Here is a 16,759-nt window from a genome sequence, read left to right on the forward strand (position 1 = left end):
AGAGGCGCGCTCTTGCCCTTTCCGCTGAGCGCGAGCAAGGTCACTCCCGGCGCTGAGATGGCGGCGGGCGCCGTCTCGGCGCGGGAGGGTGGCGAGGATGCCTTCCGCCGGCTCTTTCGCTTCTACCGGCGGTGGGAGGGCTCGGACCCTTCTGGGGCGATTGATTTCTCGAAGCCAGCGGCGCGGCAGGTAAACCGGACGGTAGTACCCTACCACACCGCCAACGCACGCTCTTGTCTCCATGGTGACAGCTGCCCCTTCCGGGTTCTTGCACGTGCCGCCGCCCCCCCCCCCCCAGGGGGGGAACCTTCTCTCCTCCATCCCCCGAACAGATTTTGCCTCTGTATTTGCAGCTGAGCAGGAATGCCGGATGGATGGATGGAGGTGGGAAGGCTCCTCTTGTGGCAGAACTGAACTTATTGGGGGGGGGGTTAGGCCAGCCGCCCACAACATGTGCACTCAGGTGTGGAATTCCTCAGGTAGGGAGAGTGTCGATTTTTAATTGTAATTTTAAAAAGAGATTAGTACAGCATATCGCTGCATGCAAGCAGCCACAAGCATTCAAAAATATAATTCACACACGTGCAGTCTGAAGCAATACAGGATTCTGCTTTTTTTTGTATAAGGCGCATGAATATATGAAATACATATATATATATGAAAAATCTAGACTGTTAGCCTTTTAACCAGCCATAAGAGAGATGCCAGCGGTTAAATCTGGAACGTTTCGTCTTCAAGGCAGTGTGCACTATTACCAAAGTGTGGCTTTTCCACAAAATGACCCTACGTTTCTGATTGGAGTGTGCTTTTGGGATTGTTGGTGAAAGGGGTGAAGGAGAGTGGTAAACTGAATCCTCATGAACGGTTGTGGGCAGCTAGAGAAATGAATGTCTTTTATTATAATAGTTTACAAATACTGATGATTTGTTTGTTCGTTTATATCCCAACTTTTCTCCCAGAACAGTAGGTCATAAAAATTGAAGCAAACGTGGATAAAAGCATATAAAAGATAATAGTTCAATTACTTTTCAACTATTATCTTTCATATGCTTTTAGCTTTCTGTTTTTTATCCATGTTTGTTTTAACTATAAGAGAATTAGAATCATATGAAAACAAATCTAGTAAAGAAAAAAACAGTGCAGCACTACTAAAAGCCCTTTCCTTAAGAACAGTTAGCTCCCCCAAACCCACCAGAAGATTACAGTCTTCACTTCTTGGCAGAAGGATAATGAGGGAGCCAGTCTAGCCTCTCTAGTAAGGGAGTTCCAGCCTGGGAACAGTCACCAAGAAGGCCTGTGAGGGTGGCATGTCATGAAAATCTTGGAGCCCAGCCAGGTTCATTTGAGAGAAAATGGTTCTTTGGATAGCCTGGGCCTAAGTGTAGGCTGGCTGTCTTTAGGATATCTTTTTTTTGCTGCACAAGCAAAGATACATTTATTGATATTCATGGCATTTTCTAAAGATTAGCATCTTACAGCTGCTACAGTTTACTGATCTGTCACCAGCATTCTAATCTTTTCCACTGAAGGGAAATGGTTATAGTCAGACATACAGTGGTACCTCAGGTTACAGACGCTTCAAGTTACAGACTCTTCTAATCCAGAAATAGTACCTTGGGTTAAGAACGTTGCTTCAGGATGAGAACAGATATTGTGCGGTGGTGGTGCGGCAGCAGTGGGAGACCCCATTAGCTAAAGTGGTGACTCAGGTTAAGAACAGTTTCAGGTTAAGAACAGACCTCCGGAATGAATTAAGTTCTTAACCCGAGGTACCACAGTATGTGCCATTGAGTTCAGTGAGGCTTGTTGTTGTTGTTTAGTCGTTTAGTCGTGTCCGACTCTTCGTGACCCCATGGACCAGAGAACCCCAGGCACTCCTGTCTTCCACTGCCTCCCGCAGTTTGGTCAGACTCATGTTTGTAGCTTCGAGAACACTGTCTAACCATCTCGTCCTCTGTCGCCCCCTTCTTCTTGTGCCCTCAATTTCTTGTGCCCAACATCAGGGTCTTTTCCAGGGAGTCTTCTCTTCTCATGAGGTGGCCAAAGTATTGGAGCATCAGCTTCACGATCTGTCCTTCCAGTGAGCACTCAGGGCTGATTTCCTTAAGAATGGATACGTTTGATCTTCTTGCAGTCCATGGGACTCTCAAGAGTCTCCTGCAGCACCATAATTCAAAAGCATCAATTATTCGGCGATCAGCCTTCTTTATGGTCCAGCTCTCACTTCCATACATAGTGATGGGAAGATAGTACTGGGAAAACCATGGCGTTAACTATACAGGCCTTTGTTGGCAAGGTGATGTCTCTGCTTTTTAAGATGCTGTCTAGGTTTGCCATCGCCTTTCTCCCAAGGAGCAGGCGTCTTTTAATTTTGTGACTGCTGTCACCATCTGCAGTGATCATGGAGCCCAAGAAAGTAAAATCTCTCACTGCCTCCATTTCTTCCCCTTCTATTTGCCAGGAGGTGATGGGACCAGTGGCCATGATCTTCGGTTTTTTGATGTTGAGCTTCAGACCATATTTTGCGCTCTCCTCTTTCACCCTCATTAAAAGGTTCTTTAATTCCTCCTCACTTTCTGCCATCAAGTGAGGTTTACTCCCAGGTAAATGGGGTTAGACTTTCAGCCTGTTAATTTCATAAAGCTCTTTGAGAAAATTACCTCTGGATACAATATCATTATACACACCTAGAGTTGCAGCACCGCCGGACACCTCTTGTGCTCAGATTGTAAATTGCAGTAAGGAAGCAACTCGCTGTCTGGACACAGGAAGGCCACCTTGGAATTGTTCACGTGTTCAGCAGATTACTTTTAATTATGCTCAGGTGCGCTTACCAGATAGCTGGTTTTTCATGTGTAATCAAAGAAGTTATAATTACATTCCCACAGATTTATCTGATGCTCAATGCTGCCTCAACAGACTGACATGGGTCCTGCCTAGTTGCTCAGTTTTAGAAAAGAATAGGCATAGGTTGTTGAGCTCTCCTTTAGGAATGTGCTAGACATCTTTCTGTGATATAAGAACACATACATAAACATGAAGAGAACACAGTATTCCTGTTACCTTAACTTCTACCATCTTAAATTTTTCTTACAAAAAAATAAAAAAATAAAAATTTTAAAAAATAAACTTTAAATAAATAAAAAATGGTGAGATATAGGAGTGCAAATATCCAGAGTGTGGGGTCAGGTGGGATTACTATGAGGAATTACTGTATTTTTCGCCCTATAGGACGCACTTTTCCCCCTCCAAAAATGAAGGGGAAATCTGTGTGCGTCCTATGGGGCGAATACAGGCTTTCGCTGAAGCCTGGAGAGCAAGAGGGGTCAGTGCGCACCGACCCCTCTCGCTCTCCAGGCTTCAGGAAGCTATCCGCAAGCCTTGGGAGCCCGCGGGAGTTCCCTCCGGTCTCCCAAGGCTTGTGGAGAGATGTCTGCATCCTGAAGCCTGGGGCGCGCTGAGAAGCGCGCCCCGGGCTTCGGACAGCTCTCCGCAAGCCATGGAAGCCCGGTGCGACTTCCTGCTGGGCTTCCTAGGCTTGCGGATAGCAGCCTGTTCTGGGGTCGGGAGAAGCTCAGGCTTCCCCCACCCCAGCCCCGCGCCTGGGGGGGAAATAAAATTTTTTTTCTTTATTTCTCCCCCCAAAAAAATACTAGGTGCGCCCTATGGGGCGAAAAATACGGTAGGTAGAAAACTAGTGGGGTGGGGAGGGCATTCTGGTTTTTCTCTGAATATCTCTCCCTTTAGCTAGTTCTGCTTTGGGTTCTTAAGTCTAAATCCTTTAAAGACTATTTATTTGTTTAAATATGTGATTTGTCTTTTGTATGAGCCTCAAGGCAATTTTAATATGCATCATATCTGAGCTTAGGTTCTTGCCTCTGAAAACTAAAGTTACAATCACCTACTTGGTACTTAAGGGGTCGCTTCATGGTTTTTTAACAATCAAGTGGCATATACATTTTATGAAATAAATAACAGGGTAATCTTTTTACTGGTCACAGTGCCTTAGCCATTGTCTTGAAAAATAATTGGCAGTCTATACACATGACAATGGAGAAGTAGTGATAATTATGGGCAACTAGTTGTCAGAAATCTAGATGAATATGCAAATTTCTGTGCACACTAAAAGACTGTATAAGAATGCACAGACAATTGTCCTAATTCTGGAATATTGCTGTTGAACGTTTTTAATGTAGATTTCTTATCCCTTCGATTGCTCTTTAAAGCTGAAAGGAGAGACCTGTATCATGGCCCACTCACTTGTTTGGTACATCCACAGTGCCTCTGATTATTATCATCCTTGTCTGTGGCAAATATACGAATTACATGTGTTCTTCTCTGTGCTTGATTTTTTTTAATCAATGGGCTTTAAACGCTGGTGACAAGTCACAAAAGTTCAGTGTAACCTTGTAAGGAAACTGCATAGGAGTGCTCACTGTGTTATGCATTTTACTAGTTAGTTCTCCACTGTGTGTTCTGTCTCTTCCCTGTCTTTTTTTTAAAGCCTCTTTGCATTATTATCAGACATGTTTCAGAAAGGAAGATTCTGTCTTGCCTATTGCTTCTTACCCACCTCATCCCATTATCTTCTGACTGTTGCAGGAAATTAACTACTGAAGAGAAAATTAACAATAAAGGTGACATTTTCAGGGTGACAGAGGATTAACACTGTCTTCAGTAACAAAAGATCCCTTTTTATTTCATTAAGAATAACATATTAAAAGTGACTACTAGGTATTAACAATTTCCGACTAGCACCAGTGCTTAGACAGGTTTACTGGTCCTCAGTTAATACTGTAATGAGTGCTGTATAATTACAGCCCTCCCAAGGAGAATTTCTGTCACAGAAAGAAGCTCTTCAGACCTCAAGATTGCATAATTATGATTACCCTCTTATTTCTTCAGCATCGTTTGTAATTTCAATTAAAATCACATATCCACCAGAGTTGGAAACTAATGCATTATCCCAATTGAAATTGGGATTCTACTCTGCCACAGGCTATAAAATGTTGTGGCTTTCTAGCACTAGCAATCCCTGTGTTGATAGCCATAATCGTACATAATGCTGGGATTATGGTGCAGACAGAAAAGTGAGCTGTTTGTCAGACTTCAGGTTTCACAACCTACTGAATCAAGAAATAAAATGTGCCACAAAAACCATCACAGGTCCAGAGAAGCAACTGCTGCTTTATTGTCTATCTGACAGTTCCCCTGTAATGAAAACAAATACTATATTGCTTTGAAGAGCTGAAATTCTAAATATAGCACATGCCTCTGACTCAGGTATTTCACAACCTGGTAGATTTCAGGAAGCATCGCGAATCAGTGCGATAGGTATGCATCAATGGGAAAATTTGAGTGTAAGTTCAATTTCCTGGGTTTACTATTATTTCCATTTTAAAGCTATAGTAACTGACTCTAAAAGATAGTAGGCACAGTCCAGCCCCAGTACAACTAACATCAGGCCCACTTATTTAAGAAAAACACTATTAACTTTTGCTTCGTTGTCCCCATTGACTTAACTTTGATAACCCATTGAATTTAAAGGTAACACTATCCAATGAACTCTGCTGGTAATTAAAATATTTTAGTGAACTTTTAGTATAAACTTGCCTTCTCCACAGAATATTTAAACTGGCAAGGTTCTTCCTCCCCCCTCAGCTGCTCTTCTTGAAGGCTGACTTTGAGAAATATCAAGGTGTTTTCTGAGCATGTCCAAACTCAGCACAAGATCTAGCTGGTTTCTCTGCTCTTGTTGGGAAAAGGCCCTGGAGAGATCCGTCAGGCAGCTTAGTAAGGGACAAGGCACCCTCAACTCTGAGCTAATGAGGAAGTTTGGGGCTTATTTTTGTAGATGAACTTAGCCTCTCTGAAACGTATTGACATCACATTTAAGACTCAGTTCCTTTCAAGGGGCAGATTAGGGTTGGTGATGGGCACAACTACTGGCTAATAAAATTCAGCCAGGTTTTGTGGGCCACGTTTCAGGTGTCTCATATTCAATTTTCCGCCACCAGATTGTCAGCTCTCCCCTGAGTTTTTCCTCAGTAAGTGATCACGATGCTTACAGAGCAGGACTGCGTCCAGTTAATCAATGGAAAGCCTATGGCCTCAAAAACTATCCAGGTGAGTGTGTTTGTATGACAAGCGAGGGGCAGGGGAGGACTTTTTTGATGTGGTGTTTGCTTCTCTCATTATTTATGATATAAACTTTATATGATCCAGATTTAGTTGGGAGAACAGCTTGTAGCAACTTGTATTGTTTCTGAAGGACATAGGTTGTAAACTTGTAAGCTCTGTGTTCCTGCTGTTTCTCAACGTTCTTTTCAGTGCTCACATGTATAGAGGGCCTAACAATCTCTTACCCATCCACCTTCATTTTTGTCTAGGGTTTATATTTATCCCAGATCCCTTCCTTCCTGGCTGCCAGCGTCACTGGGTGAAGCAGTGCCTGAAGACATACACCCAGAAGCCTAATGTGTGCAATTTGGATATGCACATGTCTTCTACTGAAACCACTGATCTGTGGGGGAAGAGTCAGCATCAGTTGCGGTATGTCCTGGTTCCAAATAATCCCAAGGCAATTTGATAAAAAGTCATTTACATACAGTGGTACCTCGGGTTACATACGCTTCAGGTTACATACACTTCAGGTTACAGACTCCGCTAACCCAGAAATAGTGCTTCAGGTGAAGAACTTTGCTTCAGAATAAGAACAGAAATCGTGCTCCAGCGGCACGGCAGCAGCAGGAGGCCCCATTAGCTAAAGTGGTGCTTCAGGTTAAGAACAGTTTCAGGTTAAGTACGGACCTCCAGAATGAATTAAGTACTTAACCCAAGGTACCACTGTATCTCCTTTATATCCCAGTTCAATAATCACTGACCCCATCTGTATGAGTGCCATTGATCACTCCCAGAGTTGGCTCATTCAACAACATCATGAATTCAAGCCTTTAGTGTCATCAGCCCAGTATTGTGGAATACTCTGCCAGTAGATACTGCAGACACCTGCTGTTTCAGCTTTCAAATGCCTGCTGAAAGCTTCTATTCTGTCAGGGTTATTCAGACAGTTGAGAGCATATTCACAATAATTTCTGATTTCAACTTTTATATTTTTTTATTGTATTTTGTATGCACAATTGTTTTAACTGCTCTGATTTTTTTATGAATAGTTATATATAAATATGTTTATAAGTAATAAAGTCTCTTAACTGTGTTTTACGTGTCTGGTATTGTCTTTGGTTCTATTTAAGAATAACCAAGGTGCTAACATATTTCTGTTCAGATTATTTAACATTAACCAACTTGTTCTTTGAAACAAACTAGGTATTTACTTTTTATAAAAAAAAATACATGAAAAAAGCATTGATGTTTATCCATAGTGTACTAATTTCAAGAGACAGCTTTGTCTTGGTTGCTAACTATTCTCAGTACTGGATTCATGAACTTAGAGGCCCTCTGTGCTGCTCTATGCTGTTCATTCACCCTATTACATGTGACTATGTCAAAATTAGGGTTGTATAAGGATATAATAATAATAATAATAATAATAATAATAATAATAATATGCTTCCCTATTACCAGACAACTTTAGAACAATTCCTGCTGTAGGTCAGAGCAGGAGACAAATGCCGGCTCCCTCGGCCTGAAAAGCAAGATGAGCGCCACACCCCATAGTCGCCTTTGACTGGACTTAACAATCCAGGGTCCTTGTTTTACCTTTAGCTACTTATAGTGATGGGGAGAGTGGTAAGAACAATCATGTAAGCAGTTGAAATCTTGGACTTAGCCAAGAAAGTGAAAGGCTTTCTCCTCTTTTCCCTTGAGGATTTCTTCTACCTCAACTTCTTTCTCTGAGGATTTTTTTGTCTTTGATTATTCTGTGAGCAGTAGAGGAAGCTGCGCTGCTCAAGCAGTTTTGGAGATACAATTTTTGCAGCATGGCAGTGAATTAACCTTATTTGTAGTTGTTTGACCTGAGTTTTTGACATTACAGTTGGGCATCCAGTCAAGCAAAGGGGCCAAAGGATTAAATGAGGCTGAAATGCACTTGCAGAGTAATGTAATTAAAACTTGTCATTATCTGCACATGGAGCCAGTTATTTGTAAAGGCTGCCGGTTCTATTTGACCCAGCAATGAAATTTAAATGCTGAAGTTTTACCTCTATAAAACTTTCCTCCAGCACCAGGATAAAGGATTTCAACAGTGACTGTGTAATTGCCTTGGGAGGTCTTAAATTGTAAAGTCAGGTGATTTGCGCTTCTTTTCAGTTGTTATTTTAAAAGTCTTTTTTATTGCCCAAATATGGGCTTTTGGGTGTGTTCTCTGATTTTGATGTCTGAACTGACTTATAACAAGTTGATGGTTTAGAAATACCCCAATAAATAAATATTTGGAAGCTACAGTCATACCTCTTGTTACGTTTGGTTCAGGTTATGTCTTTTCAGGTTGCGTCCCGTGGCGACCTGGAAGTACCAGAAAGGGTTACTTCCGGGTTTCGCCACATGCACAGATGCGCAAAATGGTGTCATGTGCAGAAGCGGCGACCCGCACTTGCGCAGACGCGGGTTGCGTTCCTTTCAGGTTGCGAACGGAGCGCCGGAACGGATCCCGTTCACAACCAGAGGTACCACTGTAGTGTATTTCTGCTTTTAAGGTAATGTGGTGTAGACCTCTTTCCATGGTCAGAGATGTTGGGTGTCTGCCTTGACCTGGTGGTTGCAAGCAGATCCCACTGGCAAACTTTTAATATCTATTCTCTTTCATTTTGGAGCTAATTTCATAGTGCCCGAAGACAGTGATGCCATAATAATAATAATAATAACAATAATAATATATTTCTTAAACCCTGCCCAACCAACTGGGTTGCCCCAGCCATGCTGGGCAGCTTCCCAAAAAAATACAGAGGGAAAGAAAAAAGAAAGCATTATAAACTTGAATATACCAAATTGAATTGCATACATACACAAAACTCAATGTAGGTGGACTCGGGAGACCTGGAGGCTTCCCTGCACCTTTCCACGCATAGCTCTGTGACCTACAGCCATTTCTTTGCTACTCTGGAGCTTCTGTAGTTTTCAAAGTTTTGCAGATGCATCTCAGTTCTGCTGTGCAGCACTGTCTGCCATCTTAATTAGGGGCACCCTGCCAAGATGTGTCAGTGTTCTTCAACCAGATCTCCAAACTCACTTGCTGTTTCTCCTCCCACTCACCCAGCTCTTCCAGTGCTCTTTAATCCTGACCTGCAGTTCTCCCTGCTGCTTTGTTCTCAGCAGTGTGGAATATCATATTATGCACGACAGCAATTGCTTGTGAAGCTACATGAAAATATGAAGACCTGAGCAGCTTACTAAAAATATGTCATGAACTTTGTGTCTCTCAGTCAACTACAACATAGTTTCTCTAGGCACTTAGAAAATTAATTTGCAAGTGCCAAATTCAGTTCAATTTGTCTGTGTCTTGGAAGCTTGAGGCTGCTTGTGGATCTCAGTGTCACAGGCAGTGCTAAAAAGTTACTGCACAAAAATGACTGGATTTCCCCCCCGGTGAGATTAAGGAAGGAAATGGGATAATCTATTCTGTTAAAAAAGGATAGTAGTAGTGGGTGCAAGTTGGATTTCTTCCTGTGCACTTAAAGATAGGGAGGCCCAGCTTTCCAGATCAGATACTGCTATTGAGATTATGTAACTTCAAGAATTGGTGGCCTGAATTTGTGTGCTTTTTTCTACCCTCCCCATCTTGTTTTCCTTTTGTATTGTATCTATTGGATATTAAGCCTGCCAGCAGCTACTACCCTTTAAAAATATATCTGTACACTGCTTAGAAAATTTTAGGTTCTTCACAAGTGATAAATAATAATAAAGAATTTGAGCCACTTGGCACTATCATTTATCAAAATGCTCTGAAAAGAGGCCCCCAAGTTGCGTGTCTTAGTATTTCATTGATTTGAAATGACAAGTTACAGGAACATGCAATTATCTGTGGATTGGGAAACATGATCTTTTTATCATTATCAAATGCAATCCTACATGAATTCTGATAGGCAATCTGCCATATTGTTGCAAGAGAAAAATGGAATGGGTTTCATTTACTTTAAATTCAAAGATATTTCAAGATGGAACTTTAATTCCTCCAGTCAGACCAGCTCAGCTTTCCATTAAGCCTCCTACACAAATTGACATCTTTCCCAGTCTTGGAAATACTCACCTTATCCAGCTTTTCTTCACCCTTCCATAGTTCCATTTCACTTTTCCAAAATACTTTCTGTGAATTGCCTTAATCGACCCTTCAGCTCACAGCCCATTTTTTCCCTTTATATTTTTATCATTGAACCTATTGTTGATAATGTAGCACAGATCAAAACTCACTCACATTTGTACAAGTAATAATGAGAATCAAGCTTTATGGGCAGGCTTTTTTAAAGTTAAGAATTGTATTAAGCTGCATCAGAAACTTGGCTTTCTGTATGAAACTCTTGCAGAGATTCATAATTGAAATTGATTTTTAAAAAAATTTTCTTTTGTATCTTTCCAGAAACAAAAGTTCCAGCAAACGGGCCTCAAAAACTTTACTGGAAAAGCTTCGCTGGGTGACTTTGGGTTACCATTATAACTGGAATACAAAGGTATTCAAGGACAACAGAGCCTCTTGGCAATGTATAACAGGAAGATAATATGATAGCAAATATTTGTTGATTTTATTTTTGCAGTGGTTAGAAAATGTAAGCATAAAGTCACTGTGCAAGCTTTCTGCTAAAGACCCCATGGCTTCTTAAAGATATTTGAAGCCAAAACATTCTAATCAGATTGAAAACTTGAGGTAGAGTGAGAAAGAATTGTCTATCAGCATGCTGCAGACATGCTTAACCAAATGAGCCTGCAGCCTTATCTGCTTATTGTCTGGCCTTAATAAGAAATCCACCTATTCCCAGTCTTCTCATCAGAAACATTTAGCAAACCATATTGAGGTTTCTAGTTCAGGGAAGTTTGTATTTAGGAATTTGTGGGAAAGATTCTGGACTATGTCACCCCTGTATGAAAAATATTAATCGTCATGTCTGGTATACTGGGTGTCTTGATTTTTGCTCCTGGGTCTGAACTATAAAATCACTGTTGCAACCGCTAGCACTAACTGAGCTTCTTGTTGGCAATAGCAGAGGAAGTGACAGTTGAGGCTCTAAAGCCCATTTTGAATGGATGTTACACTTGGAACTCCAGTAGGGGAAGCTGCCTAATCTGCTTCCCCACCTCAGCTTTGGAAAGGAGATAGTGGGCTCCAACACAGCCAGGCATTGACCTAAAACTCACTTTAAGTCACGACTGGATGTGTTCATAGGATGGCTTTGTTCCTCTGGAATTCTGTTTGCGTATTTGTTGTTGTTCTTTTGCTCCTTCGCCAGAAATATTCAGCCAACCACTACACGCCTTTTCCATCTGACTTGGCTTTCCTCTCGGAGCAAGTGGCTAAAGCTTGTGGTTTTCCACGTTTCCAAGCGGAAGCAGGAATCCTCAACTACTATCACTTTGATTCATCTCTGGGAATTCACGTGGATGAGTCCGAATTGGACTATTCTCAACCGCTTCTATCATTCTGGTAGGCTACGCAAACATTTTGTAGAAGGCAGCGTACACCTTTCATCTTCTAGCTAATGCATCTTGATTAAAGTGTACAAATGACAGGTTTCATGTGGCAAGCGCAAACTTCTTGCCTCTGGAAGTATGAAGTGTAGGGAAATAGGGCAGATCAAGATCATGGGCAGCAATCGACTACTGATCCAGAATAGTAGGATTGCTGAAGTCTATGGGAGCCATTGTTTATTTCATTTATAAACATTGATTCCGTATCCCGCCCCCCAATAACAGCCCTGTAGGCTAGCCTGTCAATTGACCTTTGTCCACCCCAACATTCTGCACTGTTCCTGAGTTTCTTCTCTGTAAACTGAAGTCAGACTGCAAGTGAAGGCTACAACCCAAAATAGAAGACCTATTCTGTGGAAGAAGCGGTGAAGGAGTACTTCTTAATGCTTCGTTTTCTTTACTGTTTACATTGGGGAAAGTGCCAATAAATAATTTCTATTATTGGGGTTAGAATGGAGAGGGAATTTTAGCAGAAAAATCACTAGTTGGGAGATAGTTGAGAAACACCCCACCAAGCCTTCATGGCTGCGTTTTGTAAAAGAAAATAATAACACCTGGGACAAGCTACGTGCTGTCAGGTGTCCTGTGTGGTTTGGCCCTGTGAATAACTTTGACCATTACATAAGAACAGGGCAAGCTCACCCATGAGACAAGGTGAGGCCACTGCCTCGGGTGGCAGGATCCACAGCGGCAGCAGATCCCAATGTAGATATTTAGTCTCCCCCCACCCTTGTTTCTGATGTAGATCTTCACTAACCCTTCTTCAATGATAGGGAGTAGGACACCATTTTGCAATTTGTCTCAGGTGCTAATATATTTTGGAAGTTGCCCCATACCTGTGAAACACCCTGCCTTCAGATGTCAAGGAGATAAAGAACTATATAACTTTTAGAAGACATCTGAAGGCTGCCCTGTATTGGGAAGCTTTTAATGTTTGATGTTTTATTATGTTTCAATATATGCTGTAAGCCGCCCAGAGTGGCTGGGGAAACAAAGCCAGATGGGTGGGGTATAATTAACAACATTATTATTATTATTATTATTATTATTATTATTATTATTATTATTAATTAAGTCAGGTCCATCTAGGTCAGAACTGTGCGCTGGCTGGCAGCGGCTATCCAGGATTTCAGGCACGGGTGTCTCCCAGACCAACCTGGAAATGCCAGGGATCGAAATTGGGACCTTCTGAATGTAAAGCAGATGTTCTACCACTGAGCTACAGCTCTTTCCCTAATAAACGTGTTAAAAGTACCATAAGAGGAAGGGTGTGGGGAGCTGTTTGTTTGCTTTAGAGTTGAATGAGATAACACTTTGGAAAGTGCATATGTATTATGTAAATTATAACAAAAATACAGCACAACACGGGTGGTCTTTATGTGTGCCAAGTTGCAGCAGAACTTCCACCTTGCCTATTGAGAAGAGAATAGCTGGTAAAATCTTCCCATAGCTACAGTTTTACTAACTGCCTTCCCTCTTTTTCCTCTGTTTAGTTTTGGACAGTCATCCATATTTTTGTTAGGGGGGCTGAAACGAGATGAAGCCCCTGTGGCCATGTTCATGCACAGCGGGGACATGATGATCATGTCCGGCTTCAGCCGCCTGCTGTACCACGCAGTCCCCAGGATTCTTCCCAACCTGGAGGGGAAGCCTTTGCCTTCTTGCCTGGAGCTGCCTCTCCCTGCTGGCCTTCCTGAAGACTCTGTTATGGAGCCCTGCTCTCAGGAGGACTGGCAAGTCTGTGCCAAGTATCTGCAAGCATCCCGTGTCAACATGACTGTCAGGCAAGTGCTTGCTGAAGGTCAGAGCTTCCCAACTGAAGCCAGGACAGGGAGAGACCTGGATGCTTCCTCCGTAGGCTCTTATCATGAGGAGCACAGTGAAATAAAAAAGCACAAGTCTGATACGGGCAGCTGAAACCTGGCCAGATGGAGCAGCAACATACGAAGTGGATTTGTTACAAAACGTTTTGAACTTTGTGGGCAAAGTACATGGCTCAGACCAAAAGACTACTTGTGTTGTGTTTTCTCCCAAGGTCACACAACTAAAGAATGTCGCTCCAGTGCTTTGGTTAACACCATCTGAATATAATAAACATTCCCTGACTTATAGCTGTCTTGTTACTCACTGTTACAAGTGACATCTTTTAGAAGACATCTGAAGGCAGCCCTGTTTAGGGAAGCTTTTAATATCTGATGTTTTATTGTATTTGTATTTTTTTGTTGGAAGCTGCCCAGAGTGGCTGGGGAAACCCAGCCAGATGGGTGGGGTATGTATGTATGTATGTATGTATAAATAAATTATTATTATTATTATTATTACCATGAGGTATTAGGACTGGAGGGAGGCACCAGCCAAAGGAGCAGCTGTTAAGTTTCAGATTTTTGCAACCCTAGGTCATGCCTAAAATAAGCAGGTATGGGTCTGTTTCTTGCCTAGGTGGGAGGCCACAAGGGGAACCAAGAGGAGGGAATGTTACAGATAAATAATAAACCAAATGTTAACTTTGGTTCAGACTGAAATGGCCATTCAAAGACACTTTGCTTGCAGCAGAATGTACATCCCTTCATATTGCCAGCCTGCTCTAGAGAGGCCTGCTGTATGCCTTGCAATGTGCTTATTACCCACTGACTGATACCAAGGGTTCATTTTGAGGGTGGGATGAGGCTTTTATTTAAAACAACCTCCCTTTCTTGGAGGAAAATAATTAGGGACTGTGTAGTGATTTTTCTATTCAATATGTCCTTTTCTTCCCCTTGTCTCTGAATACTAAAACTGCCCTGTTCCATCAGCGTCAGGCCGTTTGGCTGCCTGCATAATGCAATCTTTGCAGTCTGCCTCCTTCAGGAGCAAGCAGAAGAGAATGACTTTACAAACAGGAACAATGAAGTTGTAGATGAAGCGCCCAGAAAGAAAATTAATCAGCGACTATCTCTATTGCCCAAAAGGTAAATATATTGAAACAAATAAGGACAACACAGTCTTCAGTGTCCATCTGTTTTAGGATTCCGACTTCCCTATCTGGTTTTTAATGCAATTTTAATTGCCAGAGTGCAGCGCTCTGTCCCAGGGGTGTTTTGTCGCACTTTTCCCATGAATAAGCTTACTCTGTTTTAAATTAAAGATCCCTATCTGTCTTGGAGGGCTGTTTCTCTCTCTTTCCTCCTCCTCCCCTCCTCCTTTTTGCTTAGTTATTTTGTTCATGCTGCAGTATTGTTCATGCTGCCTTGAGCAACTCTCACCTTTTCCTTCAGGCTGTGTCTAGCTCTGCTGTTCCTGATATCCCCCAGCAGAACAAGGAGTATCTCTTCACCTCTACATGGCTAAACTCTGAGGAAGTTGGACATTTCTTTGCAATGCTCGACCATGGCGTGGGTTTGGTATAGTCCTCCATATCTCTCTCTGGGCTATTCATTCCTGTGGTGCATCAGGATTTTCAAAAGAAAACAACTAGCACCTGTTTTCAGATGTTAGGCTTGCATTTCATTAATGGTTCAAAGTCTTTTCTGTGCAGGCATTCAATATGGAATGATATTAATAAATTAGTTTTCCTGAGATAACATGTGAGGGTACACATTTATCTACTTGTACTTCGACGTGCTTTCGAACAGCTAGGTTGGCAAGAGCAGGGACCGAGTACACCGGGTACACATAACATGTGAGGGTACATTTCTCTTTCACATTGAGACTCAGAAACAGCCCACATTTGCCAGCAAATGCAGCTGGGAGCTGCATCCAGTCATGACTCCCTGACATGCTTGTTGTGTTCCCTCTTAGCATTTCCAGGGGAATACTTAAGCTTTCTTCTGAGTAAGCATGCAGAGGGTTACACTATTAAAATGTTTGGGGTATATACTTCTAAAACTATAATGTGTACAGTAGCTCACAGATCTCCCATATAAAGTATGTACCTGAGATGGCCACTTCTGCTTCTGCTTGTTGTGGAAAGAAGGGGGTGTGTTTAGGTTTACCTTAAGAGAGGTTGGCTGCCTGCTGTCAATTAGTGCAGGTCAGCTAATCCCGGGACATTTTAAATTGTGCTCAGTGTGGCTGCCTATCATTTTATTTAACAAACAGTATATATATATATATATATATGGGACGCGGGTGGTGCTGTGGGTAAAAGCCTCAGCGCCTAGGACTTGCCGATCGCATGGTCGGCAGTTCGAATCCCCGTGGCGGGGTGCGCTCCCGTCGCTCGGTCCCAGCGCCTGCCAACCTAGCAGTTCGAAAGCACCCCCGGGTGCAAGTAGATAAATAGGGACTGCTTACTAGCGGGAAGGTAAATGGCGTTCCGTGTGCTGCGCTGGCTTGCCAGATGCAGCTTGTCACGCTGGCCACGTGACCCGGAAGTGTCTGCGGACAGCGCTGGCTCCCGGCCTCTAGATTGAGATGAGCGCACAACCCTAGAGTCTGTCAAGACTGGCCCGTACGGGCAGGGGTACCTTTACCTTTATATATATATATATATATATATATATATAAAGACTCCATTTGAGGATCTCTCCCTCATTACAGTCGATCAGGTATATGAAGATGAGCAGCAAAGGCAGTCCTCAGGGAATGTGCAGGCGACCTTGGAACGGACAGCTCACGGAAGAACCCCGACCAGACCTAAGAGGAGGCGTGTAGTGGTGATAGGGGATTCCCTACTGAGGGGAACAGAAGCAGTGATCTGTGGGCCTGACAAGATGTCTCGGGAAGTGTGCTGTCTCCCCGGGGCTAAGATCCAAGATGTAACTGAACGACTGCAAGGAATCATAAAACCCACTGACAAATACCCCTTCCTCTTGGTTCATGTGGGAACCAATGACACTGCAAGCAATAGCCTCCAGAAGATCAAAAGAGATTACAAGGCTCTGGGCAGGAAACTGAAGCAATTAAATGCACAAATTGTCATCTCATCTGTCCTCCCAGTTGAACGACGTGGCCCAGGGAGAGAGGGAAAAATAGTGGAAGTGAACAACTGGCTTCGCAAATGGTGTAAACAGGAACGGTTTGGATTCTTAGATCACGGAATGCAGTTTCTTGAAGATGGACTTCTGGCAAGCGATGGGCTGCACCTCACAACGGTTGGGAGGAATGTTTTTGCAAAAAATCTCAGAAACCTCATCAGGAGGGC

At 42.6% G+C, this 16,759-nt stretch overlaps 1 protein-coding gene across 2 annotated transcripts; it reads left to right on the top strand.

The window, feature by feature from the left end:
• Window positions 1-3: 3 nt before the first annotated feature.
• Window positions 4-13,952, top strand: ALKBH1 (alkB homolog 1, histone H2A dioxygenase). Of its 2 annotated transcripts, none has more exons than XM_053378279.1 (6): window positions 4-189; window positions 6,018-6,126; window positions 6,390-6,552; window positions 10,535-10,625; window positions 11,400-11,593; window positions 13,131-13,952. In XM_053378279.1, the coding sequence occupies exons 1-6, from the start codon at window positions 58-60 to the stop codon at window positions 13,552-13,554; spliced, it is 1,113 nt and encodes a 370-aa protein (XP_053234254.1). In that variant the 5' UTR covers window positions 4-57; the 3' UTR covers window positions 13,555-13,952. The 2 variants fall into 2 exon arrangements, with proteins under 2 accessions (XP_053234254.1, XP_053234265.1); XM_053378290.1 differs by lacking the exon at window positions 4-189 and adding an exon at window positions 205-479.
• The last annotated feature ends 2,807 nt before the right edge of the window (window positions 13,953-16,759 follow it).

Source organism: Podarcis raffonei, chromosome 1, assembly GCF_027172205.1.
Source record: "Podarcis raffonei isolate rPodRaf1 chromosome 1, rPodRaf1.pri, whole genome shotgun sequence".
NCBI lineage: Eukaryota > Metazoa > Chordata > Lepidosauria > Squamata > Lacertidae > Podarcis > Podarcis raffonei.

What these genes read in the sequence shown, in the direction of transcription:
- ALKBH1 (XM_053378279.1), top strand. Translation starts at nt 58, where the DNA reads ATGGCGGCGGGCGCCGTCTCGGCGCGGGAGGGTGGCGAGGATGCCTTC. An exon ending in ATTATAACTGGAATACAAAG is followed by an intron (nt 10,626 to 11,399) that starts GTATTCAAGGAC and finishes CTCCTTCGCCAG; the next exon opens with AAATATTCAGCCAACCACTA. An exon ending in CAACCGCTTCTATCATTCTG is followed by an intron (nt 11,594 to 13,130) that starts GTAGGCTACGCA and finishes TCCTCTGTTTAG; the next exon opens with TTTTGGACAGTCATCCATAT.